The 25,351-nt window shown below is 40.4% G+C and overlaps 1 protein-coding gene across 1 annotated transcript in view; it reads left to right on the top strand.

Annotated features, from left to right (window-relative positions):
- The window catches only part of LOC124866761 (SH3 and multiple ankyrin repeat domains protein 2-like), a 317,419-nt gene that overhangs the window by 103,339 nt on the left and 188,729 nt on the right, over positions 1-25,351 (top strand). The window contains exons 5-7 of the mRNA XM_047362701.1: positions 3,600-3,803; positions 13,218-13,289; positions 19,409-19,517. Coding sequence (XP_047218657.1) covers positions 3,600-3,803; positions 13,218-13,289; positions 19,409-19,517 — 385 coding nt within the window. The remainder of the gene's footprint in view (positions 1-3,599; positions 3,804-13,217; positions 13,290-19,408; positions 19,518-25,351) is intronic.

Raw genomic sequence — 25,351 nt, 5'->3', positions numbered from 1 at the left:
TGTAGTTTTTTTCATTTCACTGCCAAGTGAAATATCTGATTATAAGCAGCTTTGGGAATGGTTTTTTTTTTTTTCCAGATTGTAAACCTGGAAGGGATTTATTACCTCATTCTGGAGTCTGTGCTGTTCCTCAGACTGTTTATAGTTGGATATTTTTACTTTTTTATGTATTTTGACATTTGTGATCTCAAATAAACGAACCTAATGAACACATGAAAATGTCATGCATTTTGCTTTTTATGGATCTAATTTTATTTCTAAGGACTCTGGTGAAGTCATCACTACTGACAGCAAAGGAACACAGCCTGGACTGCTGTCAGTCTCCTTTGTTAATAATTAATAAAGTTTGCAAACTTGAAACTTATGAAAATTGTTTATATTTTTTGTTCAAACTACTTTACAGCCTTTGGTTCAGTAAGAGCATCAATAAATGTAATCATTCAAAATTTGATTGTATTCAGTTACTGTTTTCTGTTTAGCAACACACTGAACTTTACTGTTTTTTGTGGCTGTCAGAAGTCAAAGGCCACAAGTACCTGTTTGTATGTAAGAGTTCCTTAGAGTCCAGTTATTATTAGTGAGCTGGGGTCATTTAAGCAGTTGTCATTGTGTGTTTACAGACAGAGGACCATGTCAGTGTAGCTGGATGTTACTGATGTGAATTGTTGTTGTTTTAGGTAGCAGTTATGTTCGTTTGGCCTAGTTCAATCATTTTGTATTTTTGTAAGGCTGCGCTGGTGCTCCACAAACAGGAAGAGGAGCACGGCAGCATGCAAGTCGTTTCTATCTTGTTTTAACAGGATAAAACAGGATAAACCCATAAGAGATTCCACAGTTCCTTCTAGAACGTCTTCAGTGACGATGCAATGACCATGACAAGAAGGTTGTCATGTATTTAACCTTTAATAGACAGCTTTATTTAGAAAGTTATCACTACTGAGAGCTCAACTCTAACTCTGTTAGTTTGGATTCAGTGTTAAAGGCATCGTTGTTCTTTTCTCTGCTTTATGAGGGGTTTACTAATGACATATTTATTCTGTCTGGATTAAAAGAAGATCTTTTTAATTAGTGGAGAACTAGCTCCTTCTGAGTTTTCTTGAGGCCTGTTTGCTAAAACCTGTTTCCGTACGTAGTATCTCAGTACAGCAGTGAAGAATCTGTTTCTGTTGGCGGGCTCAGTTCAAGCTTGAAAATAAACATAAGCAAAGGCAATGGATTTAAATCAAATTTGAGGTCTTCACCTGAAATCTGTTAGTAAATGCATAATATGATGTATAATGTATTATACATCTTCTGTCCTCAGAAGCAGAGCTGAAACATGTGAGTTTCTTCTATATTTCTTTCATTAAACACATTGAAGCGTCATTGCTCTGAAGCTCCTGTGAACACCATATACAATCACAGCACATCACAGTTACAGTGATACGGTAGAGCAGCATCTGTACTGTAAGTAAATGCTGCTGTTTTCCTTTCCTGTGAGTCCCAGAGAGGCTTGATCCTGCCAGAGCAGCAGAGCCTGTGAGCTGCAATCTCGTCTGTACAGTAGTTTGATCTGGGGCTGATGCAGTCCTTGCTGCAGCTCTACTGTGGACAGACTCTGGTCTTTGGGGATGGAGAAATGTTTCAGATTGTACATGTGCTCACAGAATGAACCAGGAGCACAGAGAAAGAAAATCGGAGAGCCAGTCTTAGCGATGGCTTTCTCACATCTTTGACTTAAGATACCTGATGTCCTCCTTCGTTCTGACTCTTGTTTTGTCCACTTTGATCTTCCACATGGATCTTCCACATGGTTTTTCATTTCACATCTTTTCACTCTTGTAAAAGTCCAGCCCGGTGAGTCCAGCTCGAGCAGGGAAAACAAACATTATCAGCTGCTTCAGAGCACTTTGAGAAAACCCTCTGAAAATTGCTGTAAATAAAAGCTGAGGGGAGCAGTTTGTGTTTTTCTGCACTGACCCTGAGATGAACTCATAAAGCTTTACTACAATTAGTGCAGTGGTGATCATTTGTAGCGTAAAACATGTTTGTATGAAATCACGTGTGCTCTGAGCTGTTTCACATGTTTGCACTAATAGCTCTGATTGCACATTCCTCAATGATGAAGTGGAGCCATCTTCTCAGAAATCCACTGAATAATTTAGGCAAACGTGCACATGCTGCTCCTACATGTGAGTCCAGTTGTTCTCCAACTTCAGCTGTGATGTGTGATGGTTAGTTGGAATATTTCATGTAAAATCAAAGCCAATTTACATCATTAGTTCATGACCTGATACAGCTGTTTTCTCTCTGTACCTGGACGATATTTCTAATTGTAACCCCCGGTAACACTATTTCATATCTTCTTTGTGTTTTAATGGGCATAAGAGGATACAATACTCCAGCATTTCTTTTCTACACATCTGACACTGTACTGTAAATACTTTGATGTAAGTCTGACTGCCAAAGTTTGTGGACTTTTAAAAGGTTTGCAGCAAGAACAACATATTCTGCACACATGCACCAGCACCAACGCAAAGGATTGCATGCAAGCCCTTTTGAAATGTCAAAAAAATTACCCAGTGTTTATTTCTTTATTAAGACATTGAATTTGAATAGACATTTACTTGTGAAACCTAATTTTATACAATGCAGACCCTCTGTCTGTACCGATGCTCCGACAGAGCAGTCCAACCTGCTTTTTGTTGAATTCATCTAGTATTATTTATGTGAGCACTTGAGGACACGCTCCACACAACGATCGTCATTGTGCGTCTCTAACGAAGCTGTTGTTTGTGGCTGAGGAGGCAACAATAATATGAGAGGATGTAAATTTGTTGCTGTAATAAACTTTATGCCCGATCCGTAAGAACAGGCCCATCAGGTGCCAGATATCTGCTTTTGTTGCACTTCTTCTCGTGTCTGCCCACTTCACGCCAGGAGATGGGATTAGCTGGGTGGGGTTCAGCCTGTTCATCCCTTCAGTCTCTGATAGACGCAGTGCTGCTATCACCCACCGAGCAGCACATCCAGCTGTAAACCCTCCTGGATGCTGCCGCGCAGCACCGGTAATCCTCCTCTATCCAGGCGAGGGCAGAAATCCGGCATTGTTTGTCTGTTTCACGTCAAGCTGAAACCAGTTCTGGCGAGTGGACCAAAGAGGTTCCGTCAATTAAACCCTCGGTGTGCAAAGTGACCCTGTTCATTGCGCTGTCATAATATATTCAGCTTGGCAGGGCTGCATCCATTCAGAGGAACTAGAGCTGGATTCCTGTTATTAAAGCACCAGGTGGACATCTGAACTGGTCCAATTGGGCCCCATTGTTTTGTGGATACACAGGGATGCAGAAATGTTGGTCTCTTCTATTTTTGCTTTTTTCTGTCACTTAAATGTTTCAAATCATTGAACAAATCAGAAAACGAATAACCTGAGGAAACACAAATTGCTCTTGGAACCATTTCCAGGCTGATAGATGTTATGGACCTTGTTTCTCATGTTGTGCTTCAACCCTGATGTGTCTTGCTTTTAGAAATGTTGCATTTATATTTATATTAGCTGAATAAGAAATGTTGAATTAGTGGTGTTTAGATTTATCCTCTCTCCCTCTGATCCCTGGCAGAAATGCATGCGGTTCAACCCAGACGCGACGGTCTGGATCGCCAAACAGCGGATTCTATGCACACTCAATCAGACCCTGAAAGATGTACTGAACTATGGGCTCTTCCAGCCGGCGAGCAACGGGAGGGACGGCAAGTTCCTCGACGAAGAGCGCCTCCTTCGAGAGTACCCACAGCCATTCAGCAAGGGGGTCCCCTGTTTGGAGGTTAGCTGTTGTTTTAATCATGTAATACAAGTGTTTAATGATTTAGGCAAACTGTCTAAATTAGTCTGGCTTTTCAGAAATGGATCTGCTTGAAATTCTAATCAGAACTGGTTATTTTAGGAACATTCTGTTTCATAAGGATTTTGGTTGGCAAGGTTTCTTCCTGGTATATTATAATAAATAATTTTCTCTATATCTCTCAATGTGAAACTTTCTTACTAAATTGCCACTTATTTCTAATTTAATTAGCTGAAATGAAAGTATTAGTTCCGAGGAGTACAGATGAAGGCCTTTTGTAGTGGTTTGCTGTGTTTTGTTTGACTCTCTGGCTCTGATGATAAAGATTTAAGAAAAATAATGATGCCATCACAGCTCTGCAGGGTCAAATCAGTGTTTTATCCCTACTTTTTGTCTTAAAAGGAGTTTTATTAAATTGTACACTGTTACACCAAACAGATTTTCTCTTTGAGTAAAAAAAATATTAGAGCAGACAAAGGTTGCTGAAAAGCTAAGATGAAAATATAGGAAATGCATTCATTTTCCATCTTTATTCTTTTCTCCTCCTTTGGAGGAACATCAGTGCATATCAAATGTATATTTTTTGCCTGAACTGACTCTGACTATTCCATGATTGTAGAATTATGCCAGGTGGCAGCATGTTGGAGTGGCTCTGTTACTTTCATTCTGATAGATTATTTTAAAACATTTTAAATCCTCCTTTTGTGGATGAAAATTGCTTTTTTGGACAATTGTTCCCTCTGGTATTGGGTGCTGTGCAGCTGGAAGGATTTTTGCTGATATTGTTTACTTTTGAACATTACTTATGTTGCGTAACCATAGCAACAATGTTTTTTTCTTTCTTTTTGTTTTGTCTTACAAACGGGAGTATCTGATTGACATCTGAAAAGCTCAAATGATATCTCAACTACAGCCCCAAATCTCTTCTATTGATGATGATGGGCAATGTGAGATTGTTAAGAAAGAATTTGGGTGAACTTCAAGCCCTTACAAGGACCCAGCCAGAGTATCGGGAATGCAGTATTATGTGTTTCACTGAGAGATGGCTGCAGGATCATATCCCCGACTCCAGCTTCTCTCTGCCAGGCTTTCTGACCATATGAACAGACAGAGATTTAAACGGTAGCATCAAAAGCAAAGGAGGTAGATTAGTTGTGCTTGTAAACAACAAATGGTGTAATCCAGGACATGTAACCGTGAAGTGAATCTCTGCGGCCCGGATATTGAAATGTTAGTAAGTTTTCGTCTGTATTATTTAGCCAAAGAGTTCACCAGTGTTATTTTGGCAACCACTTACATTCCACCATCTGCTGTTGCTGACACTTTGTTCCCTATGACACTGTGATGTCACTTTGAGCTCAGTTGTTGCTAAGCTACAGACAGAACACCCAAGAGTGTTTGTGGCAATATCTGGTGATATTAACCAAGCTTCAATCTCGGCTACACTTCCAACGTTTCAACAGTTTGTCAGCTGCTCTTCCAGAAAAAAGAAAATGTTGTATTTGTTTCATGCAAAAGTGAAAGACTCATACATCTCTAAGGCAATCAGATCACAATCATGTTTTACTCTGCTCAGAATATTAACCCTATATTCAGAGGCAACCTGTAATAAAGAGAACTGTTAGAAGATGGTCCCCAGAGGGTGAAGAAGCCCTGCGAGGTTTTTTTGAGGCTGCAGATTGGCATGCACTGCCCCAGCCACATGGAGAGGAAATCAATGCCATGACTAAGTGTGAGAAATACTACAGGTCCTTTTCAAAATATTAGCATATTGTGATAAAGTTAATTATTTTCCATAATGTAATGATGAATATTTAACATTCATATATTTTAGATTCATTGCACACTAACTGAAATATTTCAGGTCTTTTATTGTCTTAATACGGATGATTTTGGCATACAGCTCATGAAAACCCAAAATTCCTATCTCACAAAATTAGCATATTTCATCTGACCAATAAAAGAAAAGTGTTTTTAATACAAAAAACGTCAACCTTCAAATAATCATGTACAGTTATGCACTCAATACTTGGTCGGGAATCCTTTTGCAGAAATGACTGCTTCAATGCGGCGTGGCATGGAGGCAATCAGCCTGTGGCACTGCTGAGGTCTTATGGAGGCCCAGGATGCTTCGATAGCGGCCTTTAGCTCATCCAGAGTGTTGGGTCTTGAGTCTCTCAATGTTCTCTTCACAATATCCCACAGATTCTCTATGGGGTTCAGGTCAGGAGAGTTGGCAGGCCAATTGAGCACAGTGATACCATGGTCAGTAAACCATTTACCAGTGGTTTTGGCACTGTGAGCAGGTGCCTGGTCGTGCTGAAAAATGAAATCTTCATCTCCATAAAGCTTTTCAGCAGATGGAAGCATGAAGTGCTCCAAAATCTCCTGATAGCTAGCTGCATTGACCCTGCCCTTGATAAAACACAGTGGACCAACACCAGCAGCTGACACGGCACCCCAGACCATCACTGACTGTGGGTACTTGACACTGGACTTCTGGCATTTTGGCATTTCCTTCTCCCCAGTCTTCCTCCAGACTCTGGCACCTTGATTTCCGAATGACATGCAGAATTTGCTTTCATCCGAAAAAAGTACTTTGGACCACTGAGCAACAGTCCAGTGCTGCTTCTCTGTAGCCCAGGTCAGGCGCTTCTGCCGCTGTTTCTGGTTCAAAAGTGGCTTGACCTGGGGAATGCGGCACCTGTAGCCCATTTCCTGCACACGCCTGTGCACGGTGGCTCTGGATGTTTCTACTCCAGACTCAGTCCACTGCTTCCGCAGGTCCCCCAAGGTCTGGAATCGGCCCTTCTCCACAATCTTCCTCAGGGTCCGGTCACCTCTTCTCGTTGTGCAGTGTTTTCTGCCACACTTTTTCCTTCCCACAGACATCCCACTGAGGTGCCTTGATACAGCACTCTGGGAACAGCCTATTTGTTCAGAAATTTCTTTCTCTGTCTTACCCTCTTGCTTGAGGGTGTCAATAGTGGCCTTCTGGACAGCAGTCAGGTCGGCAGTCTTACCCATGATTGGGGTTTTGAGTGATGAACCAGGCTGGGAGTTTTAAAGGCCTCAGGAATCTTTTGCAGGTGTTTAGAGTTAACTCGTTGATTCAGATGATTAGGTTCATAGCTCGTTTAGAGACCCTTTTAATGATATGCTAATTTTGTGAGATAGGAATTTTGGGTTTTCATGAGCTGTATGCCACAATCATCTGTATTAAGACAATAAAAGACCTGAAATATTTCAGTTAGTGTGCAATGAATCTAAAATATTTGAATGTTACATTTTCATCATGACATTATGGAAAATAATGAACTTTATCACAATATGCTAATGTTTTGAGAAGGACCTGTATATGAACTTCTGTGTGGAAAACACCCATCTCCACCAAAACATTGAGATGCTTCTCCAAAAAAAAAAATCCTTGATTACCAATGACCTGAATGAACTGCTAAACAACAAAGAAAACCATTCAAAGAGGAAGACAGGTAAACAGCTAACAGGATCAACTTAAAGTCAAGATTAGAGACGGCAAGGAGGTGTACTCCTCTCCTCCTCACAGCCAGACATCCCAGCTCTGTGGGATTCTGCAGCACCTCTTCAACCTTAGCCTGGCCCAGAAGAAGGTTCCAGAGTTGTGGAAGACCTCCTGTCTTGCTTTGGTACCAAAAAACTCACCCATGAGTCCTCAATGACTATAGATCTGTTGCTCTGACATCCCACATCATGAAGGTCCTAGAGAGACTCCTGTTGGCTCACCTGAGTAAGCAAACAGTAAACTATCAGGACCTCCTTCAGTTTGCTTATCTCTGTTTAGTTGAAGTTGAAGACCTGCTTCAACAAACCTACTGTCATCTTCATAAAATGAAGAACACTACGGACAACCCTAAGCATCATCTTCATCAGACTCACACAACAACAGTGTCTTCAGTCAGAGGCTTCTTTAGATCTGCTGTAACACAGAACGCCATCATGCAGTTTATTTACAGAAACACACAGTCACTACAGACAGATTTGGTATTATATATGTTACCCAGTCTATCCCTCTGTGCGTCCGTGGCTTGTGGAAGACACCCCCTGAACTCTGCGTTGTGTTTTGGGTGTAGGTGAGGTGTGTTCCATGCGGAAACAGAGGCACCAGACACAGGATTCTGCGTTGTGGCGAGACCTTGGAGCATTTATTCCATTCACTCACTCTTCTTACACCTTACAGGCAGTAAAAGCAAACTGTCTTTAGCACATTCAGTCGTTTAGAACATAATAAAACAATAAAATAAAGTAATTGTCTTCTTCAGTTCAACAGCATACAACAGACAATAGTATGTGCCCACATTACACTATCTGTACTTAGTAACAGTGGTTCTTCACCATGTCAAATACCAAGCATAAACATTGCTCTAATATGTGTTTGTGTGATAACTTAAATCTCGTCAATAAAACAGTAGTTTGGTAAACATACATTAACTCAGTTATTTAACACTTCTAACATGTTAAATAATTAGCTGCATGAACAATATTAGGCACCTATTGGTGTATATTGTATTGTAGTACACTGCAGATGCAGCTTACCTTACAGGCAGTAAAAGCAAACTGTGTGGAATATGGCAGCTTTTGCGGCAAAACCTCAGAGCTACGATGTCCCTAGTAGGACAAACATCCCAGAACTGCTGCATTTCCAAAGAACACCCACAGAACAGCAGCACCATCTGTTGGCATATTTATGTCACTATCTTACATATACATGTATTTTCATTCAACCCCAGTCATTAAAGAATGCAGTCCCATTCAGTTTATTTTGCCAACTGGTAGAAAGTTTTCTAAGAAAATCCAATCAACTGCATCGAGTCAATGCATCATACTGAGTATGCATGTGGCAACAGTGGAAAAGAAAACTCCCCTTTAACAGGAAGAAACTAGGGGAACATACGTGGCATAGTGCTAGAGGGCTTGACCCATATACAGAGGCTTCTGTCCTTGACGCTGCTGTTCTGGGTTCGAGTCCTAACCCCGGATGTCTGTGCTGCATGTCTTCCCCCTCTCTCCACCCCGCTCCATCTGCCTACTTTAAGTGCTGCAAAAAAAACTGGAAGAAACCTCCAGTAGAACCAGAACCCGGCTCAGTCTGAGCGGCCATCGGCCCCGACCAACTGTGAGTTAGAAAATACAGAACAGAGACACAAAAGCCAGGAAGCACTGATCCAGGAGTGCTTTCTCAGCTAAAGAAAAAGTAGAGAGTTGATGGCAGCAGTAGCTCCTTTAGCATCTTCGTCTAGGAGAAAAAAAACAGCTAAACATAGAACTATGAGCCATTGGTAAAATCTACACGATGCAACTGAGTATATAGTTTGCCATAGCAAGAGCTCCATTTTCTCTACAGATTGGGCTTGATGATGGAGCCATATTTCTTAGATGGGTACTGTTTATCTTTAGTGTCTTCGATTATTTTTGCATGCGACCTGCAGCTTTTAAATAAGTTCGTTAAACATAAAAATGCACATTAAGCCACTTCCAAATCACATTTTCAGTGTGTTATATTCACGGTTTCTGTATACCATTCCAATCAATGAAAGGTTGTGGACTCCCGGGGGGGTTGAAGTTGAACCACTCCTGTTACTCCTTTGATCCTAAGCAGGAGGTAGTCAAAGTGCTATGATACCGCACAGAGCATGTTGCAAGCTGAGCAGCGCCACTGTATGATCCTCTGGTGTTTGTCTAATCTGAGAAATACTTTCAGCAGAATCTGGGGCAGATAAAAAACACATGTCGAGGATGGTGGTGCTAAGTGATAGGCCACACCCCTTTGGTTTAACAATCCCAGCCCCATGTTTTGAAAGCACACACAACCATGTGGTCTTAACGGATTGTCTTCTGTTATAGGAATGACAAAGTGATTGGTAAAGGGGGTTTTGTGGTTCTGTGACTATCACAGAACTAGTATCTGACTGGGTGTAATGATTAATATTAAACCAAATTACTTAAAGCATGAAGAGAACATCTGGGTTTATTACTAGGACACTTGTCTGTACTGTACATAATCTCTGTTTCACCGACTTGTTTGCTTGCGAAAACATGTCTTAGATCTTGCTGGGTGAGACGCTGACCAGAACCATTTATTGATTGACACAGATTGATAGGGAAAGGAAGGAGAGGATTAGGCAAAGCAATATTTCCTATGAATTTCCATCAAGAGATCTGCAGTTTGGCAGTCCTCACACACTACGTCATTTCTGGTCTGGTTATGAGTAGCTATGAAAAATACATCGATGACATGTTGTCTATTTCGGGCGTTTCTTAGTTTCATCTCCAGCTCATTCAGTCACCCTGGATGAGCTGGAGATGAAAACTAAAAGTAAAAGATCTGATTTTCAGAAACTCCCTGGAGTTTTGTTCCATATGAAATATGCAAAATGCCCAAAACATTTCTTTACTCTTGTTGGGATTTAATCAGTTAAAATGTCAGAGCATGAAATGGTTGCCAGTGCAGAGCTCACATCATATCTTATCATAATAACTTCCTTTGAAAGTTTAACAGATGGCATTCAAAAGTGTGCTTTATTATATGAATCATCCATAATTCAGGTCTATATTCATTTGTTTTCCTCAGCAGGGTGAGTGGTTGGAGTCTGCTCAGTTGGAGACATACATTTAGAACATTTATTCAGCAGCAGTGCCATTTTGTGTTTGATTATTACCCCCCCCCCCCCCCCCCCCCCCCCCCCCCCACACACACACACACACTACGTTTATAATATTAATCATGACAGATTTGACATTTCATATGATCTTAATCTAGCATCCTTTTATGTGAGTAGCGCAGATATCTGAACCCAAATAGTAGCCAGTTTATCTTTATACTACCATCATGTTTTGTATGAATAAATTATGACTGCTGAGCTTTCTGTATCCTCATTTTCTTTTAAAAATCATTTCCTCTGTCTTTGTGTTTTTCAATAGACAAGGCAGCTTAATTTTTTGTGTCCACCCACAAACCTTCATATAAAACATGTATTCTTTGGTCAACTGTCACGTTTGACTAATGGATCTGAATTTTCACTCCCGTTCAGCAGGTGGTGGTACTACGTCGATTAGGCTAATCTCTGTGCAAAAGAAGAGAGGAAACTTATCACAGCTTTGCATTTTTTCCTTAGAGCCACAAAGCCGTGATGTTTGTGTCGACCGGTGTTCAGTGAAAAATGTACATCAGCTGTATGCCAAAATCATCCGTATTAAGACAATAAAAGACCTGAAATATTTTCGTTAGTGTGCAATGAATCTAAAATATATGAATGTTAAATTTTCATCATGACATTATGGAAAATAATGAACTTTATCACAATATGCTAATATTTTGAGAAGGACCTGAATATGGAATGAATTCACACAATTTCTTAAAATACAAGAATTTATTAACAAAAATAAGTCAACTCAAAGTCAAACATATTTCAATCAACAAACTCTTTACTTTGCTAAAATAATCCAACTAAACTACCAAGCAGAATTAAAGAATAATGAAGACTAATGGACTATGTACAATATAAACAAGTTGATTAAAGATGATTGATAATTATGACCAAAAAGAGTGATGCAACATTACCATGCAATGTTTATGTTTGAGAACCAAGGATTATCTTGAAGAATCTGGAAATGAAGTTAAATTAGTCTTGAAACCAACTTAGACAATAATCAGCATCATTTAGACAATCATTCACAATGTAAGATAAGATAAAATATTATTTTAATAAAATAATGTTTTAAATAATGATCTGCTGAATAAAACCAACCTTCTGGATGACTAATTCTCAACAGTCTCTAATTAGCTGCCTTTATTTATTAAAATAATATTTGAAGAAATATTATTAAGGGAATGGTAAAACATTTAAGGACGTATTTTGGAAAAGAGCCAAATCTTTCTGGAGAAATGGGGCTTAATGGTGTTTACTTAGTTATCAAATTTAGTAAAATGATGTTAGGGACACATTATTTACTGGATTGAAAACTAAACCTTTCTGGTAAATATTATTTGGCAGCAAACTTCTATGTTCTTACTTGTTAGCAGTTAAAGCTAACAAAGAAGCTGATAGCGTAGCACCAGAATCAAACACACACCTTTAAAATACCATTAATAAAAGGGTTAAAATGCATAAGCGCGTTATGATCAATCTTCTGTTTAAAATCACCCTTTAAATAAAGTTTGTCTTAACTTTAAAAACCCACAAACACAGAACACAAAACTGAACGTCAGCTGCAGATATTCTGCTAGCACCAAGATAGCTGAGTTCAACACAAACAAAACCAAACTTCATAAAATGAAAAATGTTTAGATCATTTTTTCAATCTAAATCTTTCTATTTCTCTGCTCTGCCCAAACCTAACCTCGTATGAACTGTGCTGAGGAAAAGCTGTCCGGGCGACAATTAAGTTTGAAGAGAGCTCTGTGAACAAAGGGTTACCTCCATAGCTCTGGCTGGAAGACGGCTCGTTCTGTCCGCTGACCACACTGCACGTTAAATGCCGTAGTGCATCTATTCGTCTGTCCTCCTCTCAGGCAAGGAAAACCGCTTCACTCGGCTTGTAGAGACAGCATCTCTGCAGGGACTTCTCTGGGGCACCGTTTGCTTCTGCAGACCTCAGAGAGAAAGTCAAGCCAGGCGTGTTCCTTAATTCCTGTTTTTATGAATGAATACTGGGTACATCAACAGTTATTCACTCATACTTAACTTGTGCATATGATCACGTGATCTTATGACACTCTTGGATCCAGTTGAAGAGTTATGTCTTTTTGCCAGCAAAGAGACATTAGCGCGATGTTCCTCTCCGATCCCAGTCCCGCAAAGATGAACAGTGGAAGAGGTCGGCTTGTTGGAGAGGGGGTGCTCTTATTCAGAGAGTGGCATCATGCTACCCCCCTTTCCTCAGTTGTCAGTTAAATGCAATTTATTTTTGAAAGTTCCAGAAAAGTGTGTACCGGAATTTTAATGTTGTTTCCATGGCTGGGTCCCAACAGTAGAAACATGTTTACTAACAGAACAGTATGGGACTGATTTAATCAAATCAAGCAAATCATTAAAAATAAAGAACTTTATTTAGTGCAGGTATCAGTACGTTTTATATGCACAGCAGTTATGTTAGATTTTTTAGTCTGGGTTGATTAGAAACCAACATCATTCATTAGACATGCTGTCTTTTTTCATGCTTTCTGTAATTGATCAGTGCAGTGATGCTAACTTCTACAGATGAGCAATTCCTTCATCCAGAAACATAGTTTCGTCAAAGCATAGTGTTTCAGGGAAGGTTAGTTGCCAACAGTCACACATAACTGACCTTAAACAAAGGCCTGTTAAGGCTGTTTTTCCATTTTCAGCCTCTTTTGTAATAATTTCTTTCCTCCAACAGTTTCGTTACAAGAGCAGAGTCTACAGGCAACCCAACATTGATGAGAAGCAGATTGCCAAACTTCATACAAAGGTAAGGATTAACATAGGAGACTCTTTCACCACCCCGACGATGAGGTTTGGGTTCTGTGAAAGTCGAGGGTTTTTTAAGTTGGCTGTCATCATAAGAGCCAGCAGTGACTGTCAACTGAAGGTGGAGAGTTAAATACAGCAATTAATGTCACCTCAGACAGAGATGTTTATTGCTACTTTATTATGGAACAACAACAGAAACAGCATGAATCATTTGCTGCTTACAGGAAATAATCTTTCAATTTTTACACACTGCAATTAAATTAGCAGTTGCCAAGTTAGGTTGCTATGCACATTTTGATTTGTTCTGAGATAACCCATGTAAAACAAGAGCCCTGCATGACAAAAAGATTTTTTGTTTTGTTTGAATCACACCAGATCACACTTAAATATATCAAAGAAAACTTTAAATTAGTAACTGGAAGCTGGTTCCACAGGAGAGGCAACTAAGAGATCTGCCTCTAGGAACCACCTGCAGAATTGTTTAATATTCATAATAAATTGTTGAGAATTCAGGGCTTTATAGGTAAAAGGAATCTTAAATTACATTCTGATTTTAACAGGGGGCAGATGAAGAGAAGCTAAAACTACAAAGATGTTATTCCTTTTTTTATGTTTTAACTTACTGTTTTGGGCTTCCATATAATAAAGAATGACAATGTTCCAGTCAAAAAGAAACAGTTGCAGGGAGTATTCTTTCCTACATCAAATATTAGGTAAAATATTTCTAATTTTAACAGTATTACATAAATGACAGGATGTTGAGCTGCCTGATATCAGGAACAAATGTAATTGTGAGAGTTTTGCTAAAAACTGTGATATTGATATTGATTAAAATTTTCCAGAGACTGTTTTTTTTACTACATCTATGTAATCCTTTGTGGTTGCAATTTTGCACACAATATTACTGTGATGACAATCACCATTTAACATATTGTGCAGTCATAAGAGAAAATACTCCTTAAAGCACTAACAGCAAAGGTGTTATAGGACATGTCCTGCTGAAATTTATCTCCAAGACCTGGTTATCCTAGTACTGGAAGACCTAGTAATGCCATCCAGGGAAATATTTTACTACATACAGTACCGACCAAAGGTTTGGACACACCTTCTCATTTAAAGAGTTTTCTTTATTTTCATGACTATGAATATTGTAGCTTCACACTGAAGGCATCAGAACTATGAATGAATACATGTGGAATTATATACTGAACAAAAAAGTGTGAAACAACTGAATATATGTCTTATATTCTAGGTTCTTCAAAGTAGCCACTTTTTTCTTTGATTACTGCTCCACACACTCTTGGCATTCTGTTGATGAGCTTCAAGAGGTAGTCACCTGAAATGGTTTTCCAACAGTCTTGAAGGAGTTCCCAGAGATGCTTAGCACTTGTTGGCCCTTTTGCCTTCATTCTGCGGTCCAGCTCACCCCAAACCATCTCGATTGGGTTCAGGTCCGGTGACTGTGGAGGTCAGGTCATCTGGCGCAGCACCCCATCACTCTCCTTCTTGGTCAAATAGCCCATACACAGCCTGGAGGTGTGTTTGGGGTCATTGTCCTGTTGAAAAATAAATTATGGTCCAACTAAACGCAAACCGGATGGAATAGAATGCTGCTGCAAGATGCAGTGGTAGCCATGCTGGTTCAGTATGCCTTCAATTTTGAATAAATCCCCAACAGTGTCACCAGCAAAGATCCCTCACACCATCACACCTCCTCCTCCATGCTTCACGGTGGGAACCAGGCATGTAGAGTCCATCCGTTCACCTCTTCTGCGCCGCACAAAGACATGGTGGTTGGAACCAAAGATCTCAAACTTGGACTCATCAGACCAAAGCACAGATTTCCACTCGTCTAATGTCCATTCTTTGTGTTCTTTAGCCCAAACAAGTCTCTTCTGCTTGTTGCTTGTCCTCAGCAGTGGTTTCCTAGCAGCTATTTTACCATGAAGGCCTGATTCACACAGTCTCCTCTTAACAGTTGTTCTAGAGATGTATCTGCTGCTAGAACTCTGTGTGGCATTGACCTGTTCTCTAATCTGAGCTGCTGTTAACCTGCGATTTCTGAGGCTGGTGACTCGGATGAACTCATCGTCCGCAGCAGAGGTGACTCTTGGTCTTCCTTTCCTGGGGCGGTCCTCATGTGAGCCAGTTTCTTTGTAGCGCTCGATGGTTTTTGCGACTGCACTTGGGGACACTTTCAAAGTTTTCCCAATTGTTCGGACTGACTGACCTTCATTTCTTAAAGTAATGATGGCCACTCGTTTTTTCTTTACTTAGCTGCTTTTTTCTTGCCACAATACAAATTCTAGCAGTCTATTCAGTAGGACTATCAGCTGTGTACTGTATCCACCTCCTGCACAACACAGCTGATGGTCCCAACCCCATTTATAAGGCTTGAAATCCCACTTATTAAACCTGACAGGGCACACCTGTGAAGTGAAAACCATTTCAGGTGACTACCTCTTGAAGCTCATCAACAGAATGCCAAGAGTGTGGAGCAGTAATCAAAGCAAAAGGTGGCTACTTTGAAGAACTTAGAATATAAGACATATTTTCAGTTATTTCACTCTTTTTTTGTTCAGTATATAATTCCACATGTGTTAATTCATAGTTTTGATGCCTTCAGTGTGAAGCTACAATATTCATAGTCATGAAAATAAAGAAAACTCTTTGAATGAGAAGGTGTGTCCAAACTTTTGGTCGGTACTGTAGTTTTTCTAAAGTTTCAAAGACAAAACATTTAGTGTGTGGGTTGTAATGAAATTAGGTTATTGATCTAATTGATTTTATTAGTCAGGCTTCATTAAAAACCAGTTTATCATGATCATAACAACTGATATATATCCCATGTTGTTCAATTATTTTAGTATAATTGGAGTAAAGACAATATGACCAAACACTGAACCCTGTGGAACTCCTTAATAAACTCGGATTCATGAGGAAAATTAATCTTTAACATGAACAAACATGAATCTGCTAGATGAATATGCTTGAAGATGCATGTGAGTCGCACAGCTGTTACCAGCCCACTGTGGACCTTGCTGTCTCCTGCTGCGCTTTGATGAAGCTTCGTCCAAAAGCAGGAAATCTAGAACGAGCAGCCAGACATGTAATGGAAAAAGATCTCCCACTTCCTCCCAGTTCAGTCTGACAGACTCTGGGAAGTGCAATAGGAACATCTCAGACAAATCTGTTTCACACCAGAGGTGTTGCTAAAAAAGGACATAAAGAATCACAGATTGTGGTTTCTATGTAAAAGTGTCCCTGTTTCATTGGTTTCAGACAGTTTTTATGTGTAATTTGAACAGCCTAACAGAGAGCGAAATGAGGAGAACAATTTTCATCCATCTCAACTGTCCCTTAGTTTTTATATATACAAAACTCGTTGAACTCACTCTTTTCCTGGCAGCTGATTCCTCCAGCTTTACTTCCATTCCTCCTATATAAATTAGAATTAATTTTAAGCCTCTTCGTTGTTTGGTTCCAGCTCTGGGCTGCTGTCCTGCATCCACTGTAATCTTGTTGTGCAGCCAAAACATAAATGTTTGTGGCTGCTCGCTCCAAAAGGACCTGGTTAAACTGTCTGACAGCAGTTCTAATTTCACATTCGACTGCAGGGAAGAGAGGACGGGAGGAACACAACCAAAGAGGAAAATAAAAAAGCGACAGGGGGAACAAGCTCATAAATATGGAACGGGTACATAAATACATGCAGTCAAGTTTAAAAAAAAGTTATTAATCTGAAGAAGTGTTTCTTTGGCATATTTCTGATTCTAAAGGACAATGTTTTGTATAAGCTCAACATTTCTAGGAGCTAATCTTGTTTGCTTTGCTGTCTGGTGCTTTGTGGCTGGCAGAAATTCACCAAAAGGAAGCAGATCAATGTCCAGCTCTCACCTTGTTTAAGGACAGAGGCAGAGAGGAAATGACACTTTCCTCCTGATTCTGATTCATCCGTCCTGCAGAGACATACACAGCCGACAGGCTGGGTCAAATACATTAAATAAAACACGGGACAGACACACGGAGCCAAGGACTTGATCCTTTGACATTTCCAGATATCGAACTGCCACTGAGTCACCAAAGCTGTCTGTCTGAGGGAAAACTGAGTCATTTCAAATTATTCGCTGTTTTCAGTGCAACCAATAATCAAACAATCAGTTTTCACGGGGCTTTGCAAGACAGTTACAACATTCAGTCGGCATGTGAAGGTCTAAGCTCTCTTCCTAGGCTAAATGCTGTGTTCGCATCATACCAGGTTTATAGGAAGTTTTACATTCAGGAAATTTTTTTAAGGTGATACTTAGTTTTCCACATTTGATAAACCATTCCAGTCCAAAGTTATAATCCAGCCCATTACACGCATCAGTCTAAAGCTTCTGCCATGGGCTCAAAATCATACATACAGATTCAAACATATACAGTTAATCTCCAAATTATTCTTACTCCCGGCAGATTTAGGTTTAAAGTTTCAACAACATGTTGCTTCTGACTAGATGTAACGTTAACAGTTTGGAGCGGCCCATTCAGAGTTCTGACCTGACTCTGATAGACAATCAGGTCTGCAGAGAGAATCATCAGGGCCGACCTTCCCTCCATCCAGGACTTATACAGGTCAAGGGTCAGGAGAAGGGCAGCTAACATCTCTGCAGACCCCACACACCCTGCACAAAAACTCTTTAGGCTTTTACCTTCAGGTGGCGCTACAGAGCACTGTTCACTAAAACCAGCCGCCACAGAGACAGTTTCTTCCTCCAGGCTGTTTCTCTGATGAACTCTTGACAGTCAGAGCTCCAGAAACACCATTCATACCTGGACTGATTTCACGTTATATTCTGTTGTAAAGTCAATTGTGTACATTCAAAAAAATATTTTTATTTCTATTGTTATAAAACAAAAATAAAAAACTTCACTTGAGAGCAACGTGTACCCGAGTCAAATTCCTTGTTTTTGTGCACGAACTTGGCAATAAAGCTGGTTCTAAATCTGATACATTAATCAGTAGGAATGGCCTTCCCAAAGCTCCAACCTCTGTCCTTCTGGAAATTTGTGGACTGAATTTAATAGCATATGGCAGGAACCAACCAGTTTCAATGAACTCCACCAATTCTGCCTAAACATTGGCCAAATATCCTTCCTAGAAAACAAAAAGATTGTGCCACTCACTAAGGGAGATTGAGCTAAATATTAGTCCTGGTGTATTGGTTGCGAATTTGAGCCTGTCTGTAAAATTGTGCCTGTAAATTTAACGTTGTGCACCCAATTCTTGTTTTTAAAAATCATCAAAGTTTCACCCTGGAATAGAATAGTTCAGATAAATTATTAAATGCCTAAAGTACTGTCATTTTCCTGCTGGAGGGGGATTGTGGAGCAGAACTGTAACAGAATTTGTTACCTAACATTTCCTCCTTCGATCTCAGTTGCTACGACATCACGTTGCACAAGAAATCATTAGGAAACTCATTGGAGAGCAAATGAGCCCCTTTCATAAAAAGGTGCAGAGTCCAAAAGACTGGGAAAACTAAATAAAAATATTCAATGTGTTTGGGATAATCGGTTCCATAATAAATTTAGCAGACAATATCTTTGAATTTATCTGCCAGCACATGTTCCTGCCATTTAACTGCTCATCTTGTTATTGTTGTACATTTTATTTCTAATCTTCTATGGTTTTTTCCTTCTTCTGCTCTCTCATTGTTCCTTTCTCATTTTCTCCTTTCCTTCTGGGAGCTGTTCTCTTATCTATTTTTATCCCTCGGCCTGGAAAGAAAGCAGTCAGAGCAGAGCAGAAAAAAGCAGCCATTCCACACTTTACAATCGCCACACTCTCAGTCCTGTCATGTCCCCTCCTGTGCACCCTCCCTTCACTTCCCCTCTATTCTGCCTTCTATCTGTCCCTTCTTATCTGCACATTTTACTCTATTCCACGCTGTCTTACCATACGCTTTCACTTTTTACTATTATGTTTGACCTTTTTGGACTTTTACCCCAAATCTCTAATTGTATTTCAGTCTTTTTGGAAGTCCCAGGATACATCCTATCCTTCTCTCTCAGGTGTCAGCCATTTGTCCTTCCATCCCTCCATAATAACCTGTTTCTCCTCTGTGGTGTGTGTAGGCCAACCTGAGGAAGTTCATGGACTTCATTCAACATAATCAGGTGGACAAAGTGGGAAAAATGTTGGAGAGAGGCCTTGATCCCAACTATCATGACAGCGATACTGGTGGTAAGACTACATGGTGCACATAAACAAAACAACTTTCTTAAAATGAACAGAAGCACTTGTGCAAATACATTCAAATGAAAAGGGATACTTATAGTCCTTTCAGCACCTGCTGGACCTTGCCTGGGGTGTCCTCTCCCTGGGACAATATCTCTTAACCAGGGGTGCCCAAGTCCAGTCCTTGAGAGCTACAGAACCATCCTGCAGGGTTTGCAGCATCCCTGCTCCAATAAACCAGAATCAGATGGCTGGAATCCCTCATCAGCATTCAGTCATTCAGCTCATAAGAGGCCTGGTAGCAAGCCATTCATCTGGTTCTGGTGTGATGCATAAAGGATGCATCTAAAAGTTGCAGGATAGTAGCTCTGCAGGACTGGACCTGGACAGCCCTCCTCTAAAGGATGGGTCCAGGAAGCATCCTTATTAAATCCTTGGACCAACTTAGTTGGCTCCTGTCTATGCAGAGGGGCAGCAGCAAAAACAATGATGAAACCATGGCTTTCCCTGACCAAGCACCATCTTATTAGTTACTACACCTTAAGGTTCTGTCCATGAACACCACAAACAGGTGCGTTGACAAGAAGCAGCCATTGTGGAGTCTAACCTCCAGTGGAAATGAGCTCAACTTTGTGAAAGTAAGCAACTCTTGTCTTGGAGATACATGGAGTATGGTGTATAAAAGCAAATCAATGTTCCTCTGGAGACCGCTGAGAGTGTTTTCTCACCTGAGGTGTTAAGTCTGTGTAAAACAAACTGGTTTGTTTTCTACCTTGGTGCGGCTCGTTTGTGTAGATGTGAACACAGCAGTCCCACCAGGATGTGGACCAAAACAACTGTACCGAGGCTGTTTAGAGGAGGTGGTCTCGGTACGATTCCGTACAAACTCTAGAGCAGTTCGTTTGTGGTGTGAACAAGATCCAGCCTTGATCCAGCACAGCTACCAGGTGTTTGCTGCAAGCTTGATCCAAACTCCTTCCCGTAGCTTGATTTGCGTTGCATTGTGGGATGCGGCAGAGATTAAAATTAACAAACTAATAAATAAACACTGTGTGTCTTTTGTCTTTTTCTAAAAGCGCAAAGCCAGGTGCAATTTTCAAGACATCTTCTCAGAATTATTTTGCATATTTCTTAGACAATCTTGCCTGAAATAAAACCCAGAACCAAGCTAAAGATATGAGTAAATTCTCCACCTGCTTCCTGTATTTACATTTAGCTACAAGTTAATAAATCCATAAACTGATTTGGACCACAATAAACAAGATGTGTAAACACCCTTAAAAGGGTCTTGGTTATACAGGTCTTCAGCCATCCACAGGTTGACAAAAGACACATGGAGTCCCAGGGTGAAGGTCTGATGTTCTGACCGTTCATCCTTCATGCCTGATATTCTGCTTCTGCAGACGCCTGCAGTTCTTCCGCCCTAACATTACAAGTCAGCTGCTTCAAATGTCCTCCAGAACATCCAGGACCTGTTGAACTAAACAAAACAACAAATCTGAATTTAATCATTTAATTCCCAACTTGGCAGATGGTGGATGGTTACTGTGGTGTATTATTATTATTACTGCAAAAGGACATTTTTATTTCATCCATTGATTATTCCTTCCATCTGTTTCCTTCAGTTGGCTTTTATGACTGGACCACATTTGGTTCCAGTTTTTTGTTTTAGTTTTTTATGTTTCAGTTTAGATTTTACAGCAAAAAAATCATAATTTCTTTGAAAACAGTTGGAGTGAAAAAGCAGAGCAATGAAGCTGGTGTGATAAACCTTTAAGTATAATTGATGGTTTCACTCTGGTTCATTTTTTCTCAAACAGAATTGCTCTGTGGCCTTGGTGCAAAACGTAAAAAGGCCTTTAGAGGCACTACAGCATCGTTGCTGGAAAAGGCACCACATGTCGATCCTGTGAAGTGGAAGATGTCGCCCTGCTGGCAGCAGTGCTGATTTTGTTCCAGGTGTGAACATATGAGTTGTGTACCAGGATCCTGAGTAAATGTAGCCCTGTTTATCCACGCAATCACAGTGGGAGCAGGGGCTGTGCTGAGTAATGAGCCGTATTCTAAAGTCAATGTGTTCCCGATGCAGTAAATACAAACTAAGCAGGTGTTTCATGTTTCTAGAGGCTGAGATGAGGCTTCAAGGACCTCACGTGTACACCTGGAGCCAGAGTCCTGCATCAGAGGACACCAAAATCTGCCAGGGTTAAAAACACATCCTCAAACATTGTCTGTTATTTAATCAGTTAACTTGCTGTATGGTCTACAGTATGACATGTGAGAGATATTAAACAGCTTCTGTGGGTTTTCTCTGCTCGTTCTGCTACAGTTGAGTGAAGAATAGGTAAAGAAAGTGTTATAAAATTAGAAGAGCATAAAAACATAGAGAATAAGAAAAGAAAGTGAGATCTTGAAGGTCTGAGTAGATTTAAAAATATTTGTCATACTCACTATGATTTAGTATAGTCATCATTATTGTTAACAGAAATGTTTTTGTTCTCTCTGTAGCTCAAGAGAAACTAAATAAAAGCCTGTACTGGTTTGGATAAAGCACCTAGATCTACAGCAGTCAGAAGTTTCCATCCACTCCTCATCAACATGAATGTCATATTAGCTTTGGCCTTTCCATAATTTATTTGAACAGTTTTTCCTCCAGAGTGGGATTTCTATGCAACATTGACCTGCAGGGATTTCCAGAAACAACAACTGAGTTCACAAGTTGAATTTATTGTGGATCTCATCTGATCCACACAGCCCTGTTGGACATGTGTGAACCCTTCTTAAAAGTCCTGGAAGAGGACTCTTAAGAGTCCAAGCAGAAAAATGCCGGCAGCCTGTATGTATAATTCTGATCTTGTGTTGATCAGATAAAATCCACGATAAATAAGCGCATCAAGTTGTTGCTGGTAAAAATCTTTGAAACTGGAAGTTGTTTAATCTTTCCACCATAGAAAAACAGTTCAAATGTATCATAAAAGCTAGAAATGGATGAGATTCATGCACCATGATGGCTGGATGGAAACGTCTGACTGGAGCTCAAGACTGTCTGCTAAATATTTGGTAAAATAATAACTGGAGAATTTAGCACAAATGTAAGTAAACCTTTATAGAAACGTTTCGTACTTCCTTATATCAAGGGTGAAATCTGGGAGATCAGATTCTGGGAAAGGCCAGCATTCTGAAAAGGAAAATGTGTGGCAAACCTGAACCTTCAAATGAATCAAACCTTAAAGAAGATCATAATTGATAAACATGAAGGAAAGGTTTTGATTTTGTGGTTTTCCTCGTGTCTAGATGTTTCTCTGTCGGCTGACACAGAACCACAGAGAAACTTCTATAAATGAACCAGTTTAAACTCACCATCACCTGGCCAGTCAGCAGGTAAAGCCCCTCTGGTCTGTACCAGAAGGAAGAGTTGGGGTACGAGCTGTCACTCTGGACAGCTCGTACCTCTGCAACGCCACAAACCTTATCTGCATCCACACCTGCAAACGCTAATCGGCCAGTAAGGACTTTCTCACTCAGATAAAAGACGGCGCTGTTATCTTTGAAAGAAGGCGAATAAATCCTCCTTTATGTCTGGAACAGTTTTCCTAACAGAGTGAAGAGAAGGGATTAGCTTCACATGTGTTGAAATGTTTCCACCTTTATCTTGTTGGCCTCAGGCCGCCTGCATTTAAAGCTCATTGCAATCATTTGCTAACCCGTGCTGGTTTAAGTGCTTTTGACTTCACTTGAGTGCCAAGGCTGATAATTATGTTTATTTATGACTATTTAATGAATGTGTCAAGAGTATCTCAGCGCTGCAGTTGGGCTTAAAATGAGCAGTATTGAGTGGACAGAGATGGGCCAGAACAAACAGGGTCCGCTGAGGCGAATAAAGGCATAGCAGGGGGATGAAGAGCTATTAAGCATTGAATTCAGGTTCTCCTAATTGGCTTTGAGAACTATTGTTAAAAGAACGGCTTATTGCTGTGGGCCAGAGTTGCCTCAGGATCACTGGTAACCAGACTTCACTACTTATTGATTTCATACATCTTCCAGAGCTTTTCATGTGGTCATCCTCTTCCTCCATGTCTGCTCTGTTGGAGATAGCAGGGCTCATTTTTCCAACCAGCTGGTCGTTTGCTGCTTCCTGGAATAAAATAAACTGCTTCTGTACGCTTGAAAACTTATTACCATCAAAGCAAATATGTGCATTTCAGTCTGCCTTTTAACTGGAGCACCCAGAGTGGACTGAAAGTTTTATCAGGCAGTAACCGGAGCATCCGACAGTCAGGACAGTGACTAAAAGTCAGAGGACACAGAAGATGCTTGTATAATATGATGGGGTCACATTATTTTTGTATTAGGTTTTATACTTGTTGCGTCAATTCTAGTTATTTTTGATTTTTTTTTTCGTCTTTCAAGTCATCTCTGGTTTTCTTTTGCAGCCCATTTTACTTAGTTTCAGGAGTTGTGGAAGGTCAGGTTAATTTTCTGGCTGTATTTGCATCTCAGTCTCCTTTCTGTCTCCCTGTTCGGGTTCATCATCGGGCCGCCAGTCATTGACATGCTGGGTGTCCATATTGTATAATATTTAAGCATTCAGAGACCTTCATTGAGCAAGATCCCTCCTGGACCCAGGCCTGGAGGTGGAGCCTTAGCTTCTGCATAAAGAAGCAACAAGAACCCCCTTCTAAATCGACACACCAACTCTGAGGAGGGATGCAAGGGTGGAAAAGGACAGAGTTCAAAGAAGATGTGCAGAAAAGATGCAGCCACTGAACTGGATGTTTTAACAGTGAATTTTAAGTCTTACTAAGATTCTTGCCTCTTAAGTCTATCTCTCCCCAGGAGAATGTCCTGCAATCTCCAAGACCTTTGACTGTGTGAGTTTAACGAGATTATAACAAATTATATCACGATGCTGCTGCGTTCTACAGATTTCTCAGATAGTTTTTTATCTTCTGCATTCGCGACCATCCTACCACAATTCTACTGCACACCAGTATCAATGCACAAGTGCCCTGAGTGTTGTGCAATGTTTCTTACTGTGGAGAGAATGGACTGTTGGTTGCAGCTGAACACTGGGATCATTTTTGTTTGGAGCCAGAGCAGCGGCCAGATGTGATGCATACTCAAAGGTACCTAAAACACTGTCAGTTTGGAGCCCTGGCTGCCTGCTCTGGGGGAGATGACGTTGCCTTGTTTTTAAGCCAGCTCGTCCAGTCCAGGTTTAGATTCTTGGAGCCACCCAGACATATGCTAACCCAACAAAATGATTATGCTCCCACTGCTGCCTCACACAGGACCACAGTATGCTGCTAGCTCCACCACAAACACCCTACAGAATACCAGTGCATGCTTAAAACAGTCACGGTAATCTAATACTTTGATTTATTACCCTGTCCGTGTATGTCCAAAGCAGGCAATGCATCTGGAGTCTCTGCAGAAGTCGTGGTTGTTCCAGCCACCAGCAACTGTGATGCTATCCATGTCAACCGTGATATCTTCCCCAGGAAAATCCCGTGATGGATTAGAGCAAACAGCCCACTCCACACCTCTCCAAAGCCCTGCAGACACTTAGCCTCACCCGTTATGAATTAATATTTGTGTTCTCTGCTGTGAATGGTTTCCTGTTCTATTATTTATCAGCTGAAGGTATTACTAAATTCAGCACAGGAACAAATTATAACCTTTAGAATTTATTTCAAATATGTTTTTTAACATTTTTGCAAAATAGATGCATGTGAGCTGGACATCATTTCCTAGGGCTGAATAAAGTTATTTTTCTCTGATAATAATTCTATTTGATCTTTATTTGAGGCCAAAACAGCTCCGGGTACCATAATAGGCTA

The sequence above is a fragment of the Girardinichthys multiradiatus genome, chromosome 4, assembly GCF_021462225.1.
Source record: "Girardinichthys multiradiatus isolate DD_20200921_A chromosome 4, DD_fGirMul_XY1, whole genome shotgun sequence".
NCBI lineage: Eukaryota > Metazoa > Chordata > Actinopteri > Cyprinodontiformes > Goodeidae > Girardinichthys > Girardinichthys multiradiatus.
This window is presented reverse-complemented; position numbering and strand designations above follow the sequence as displayed.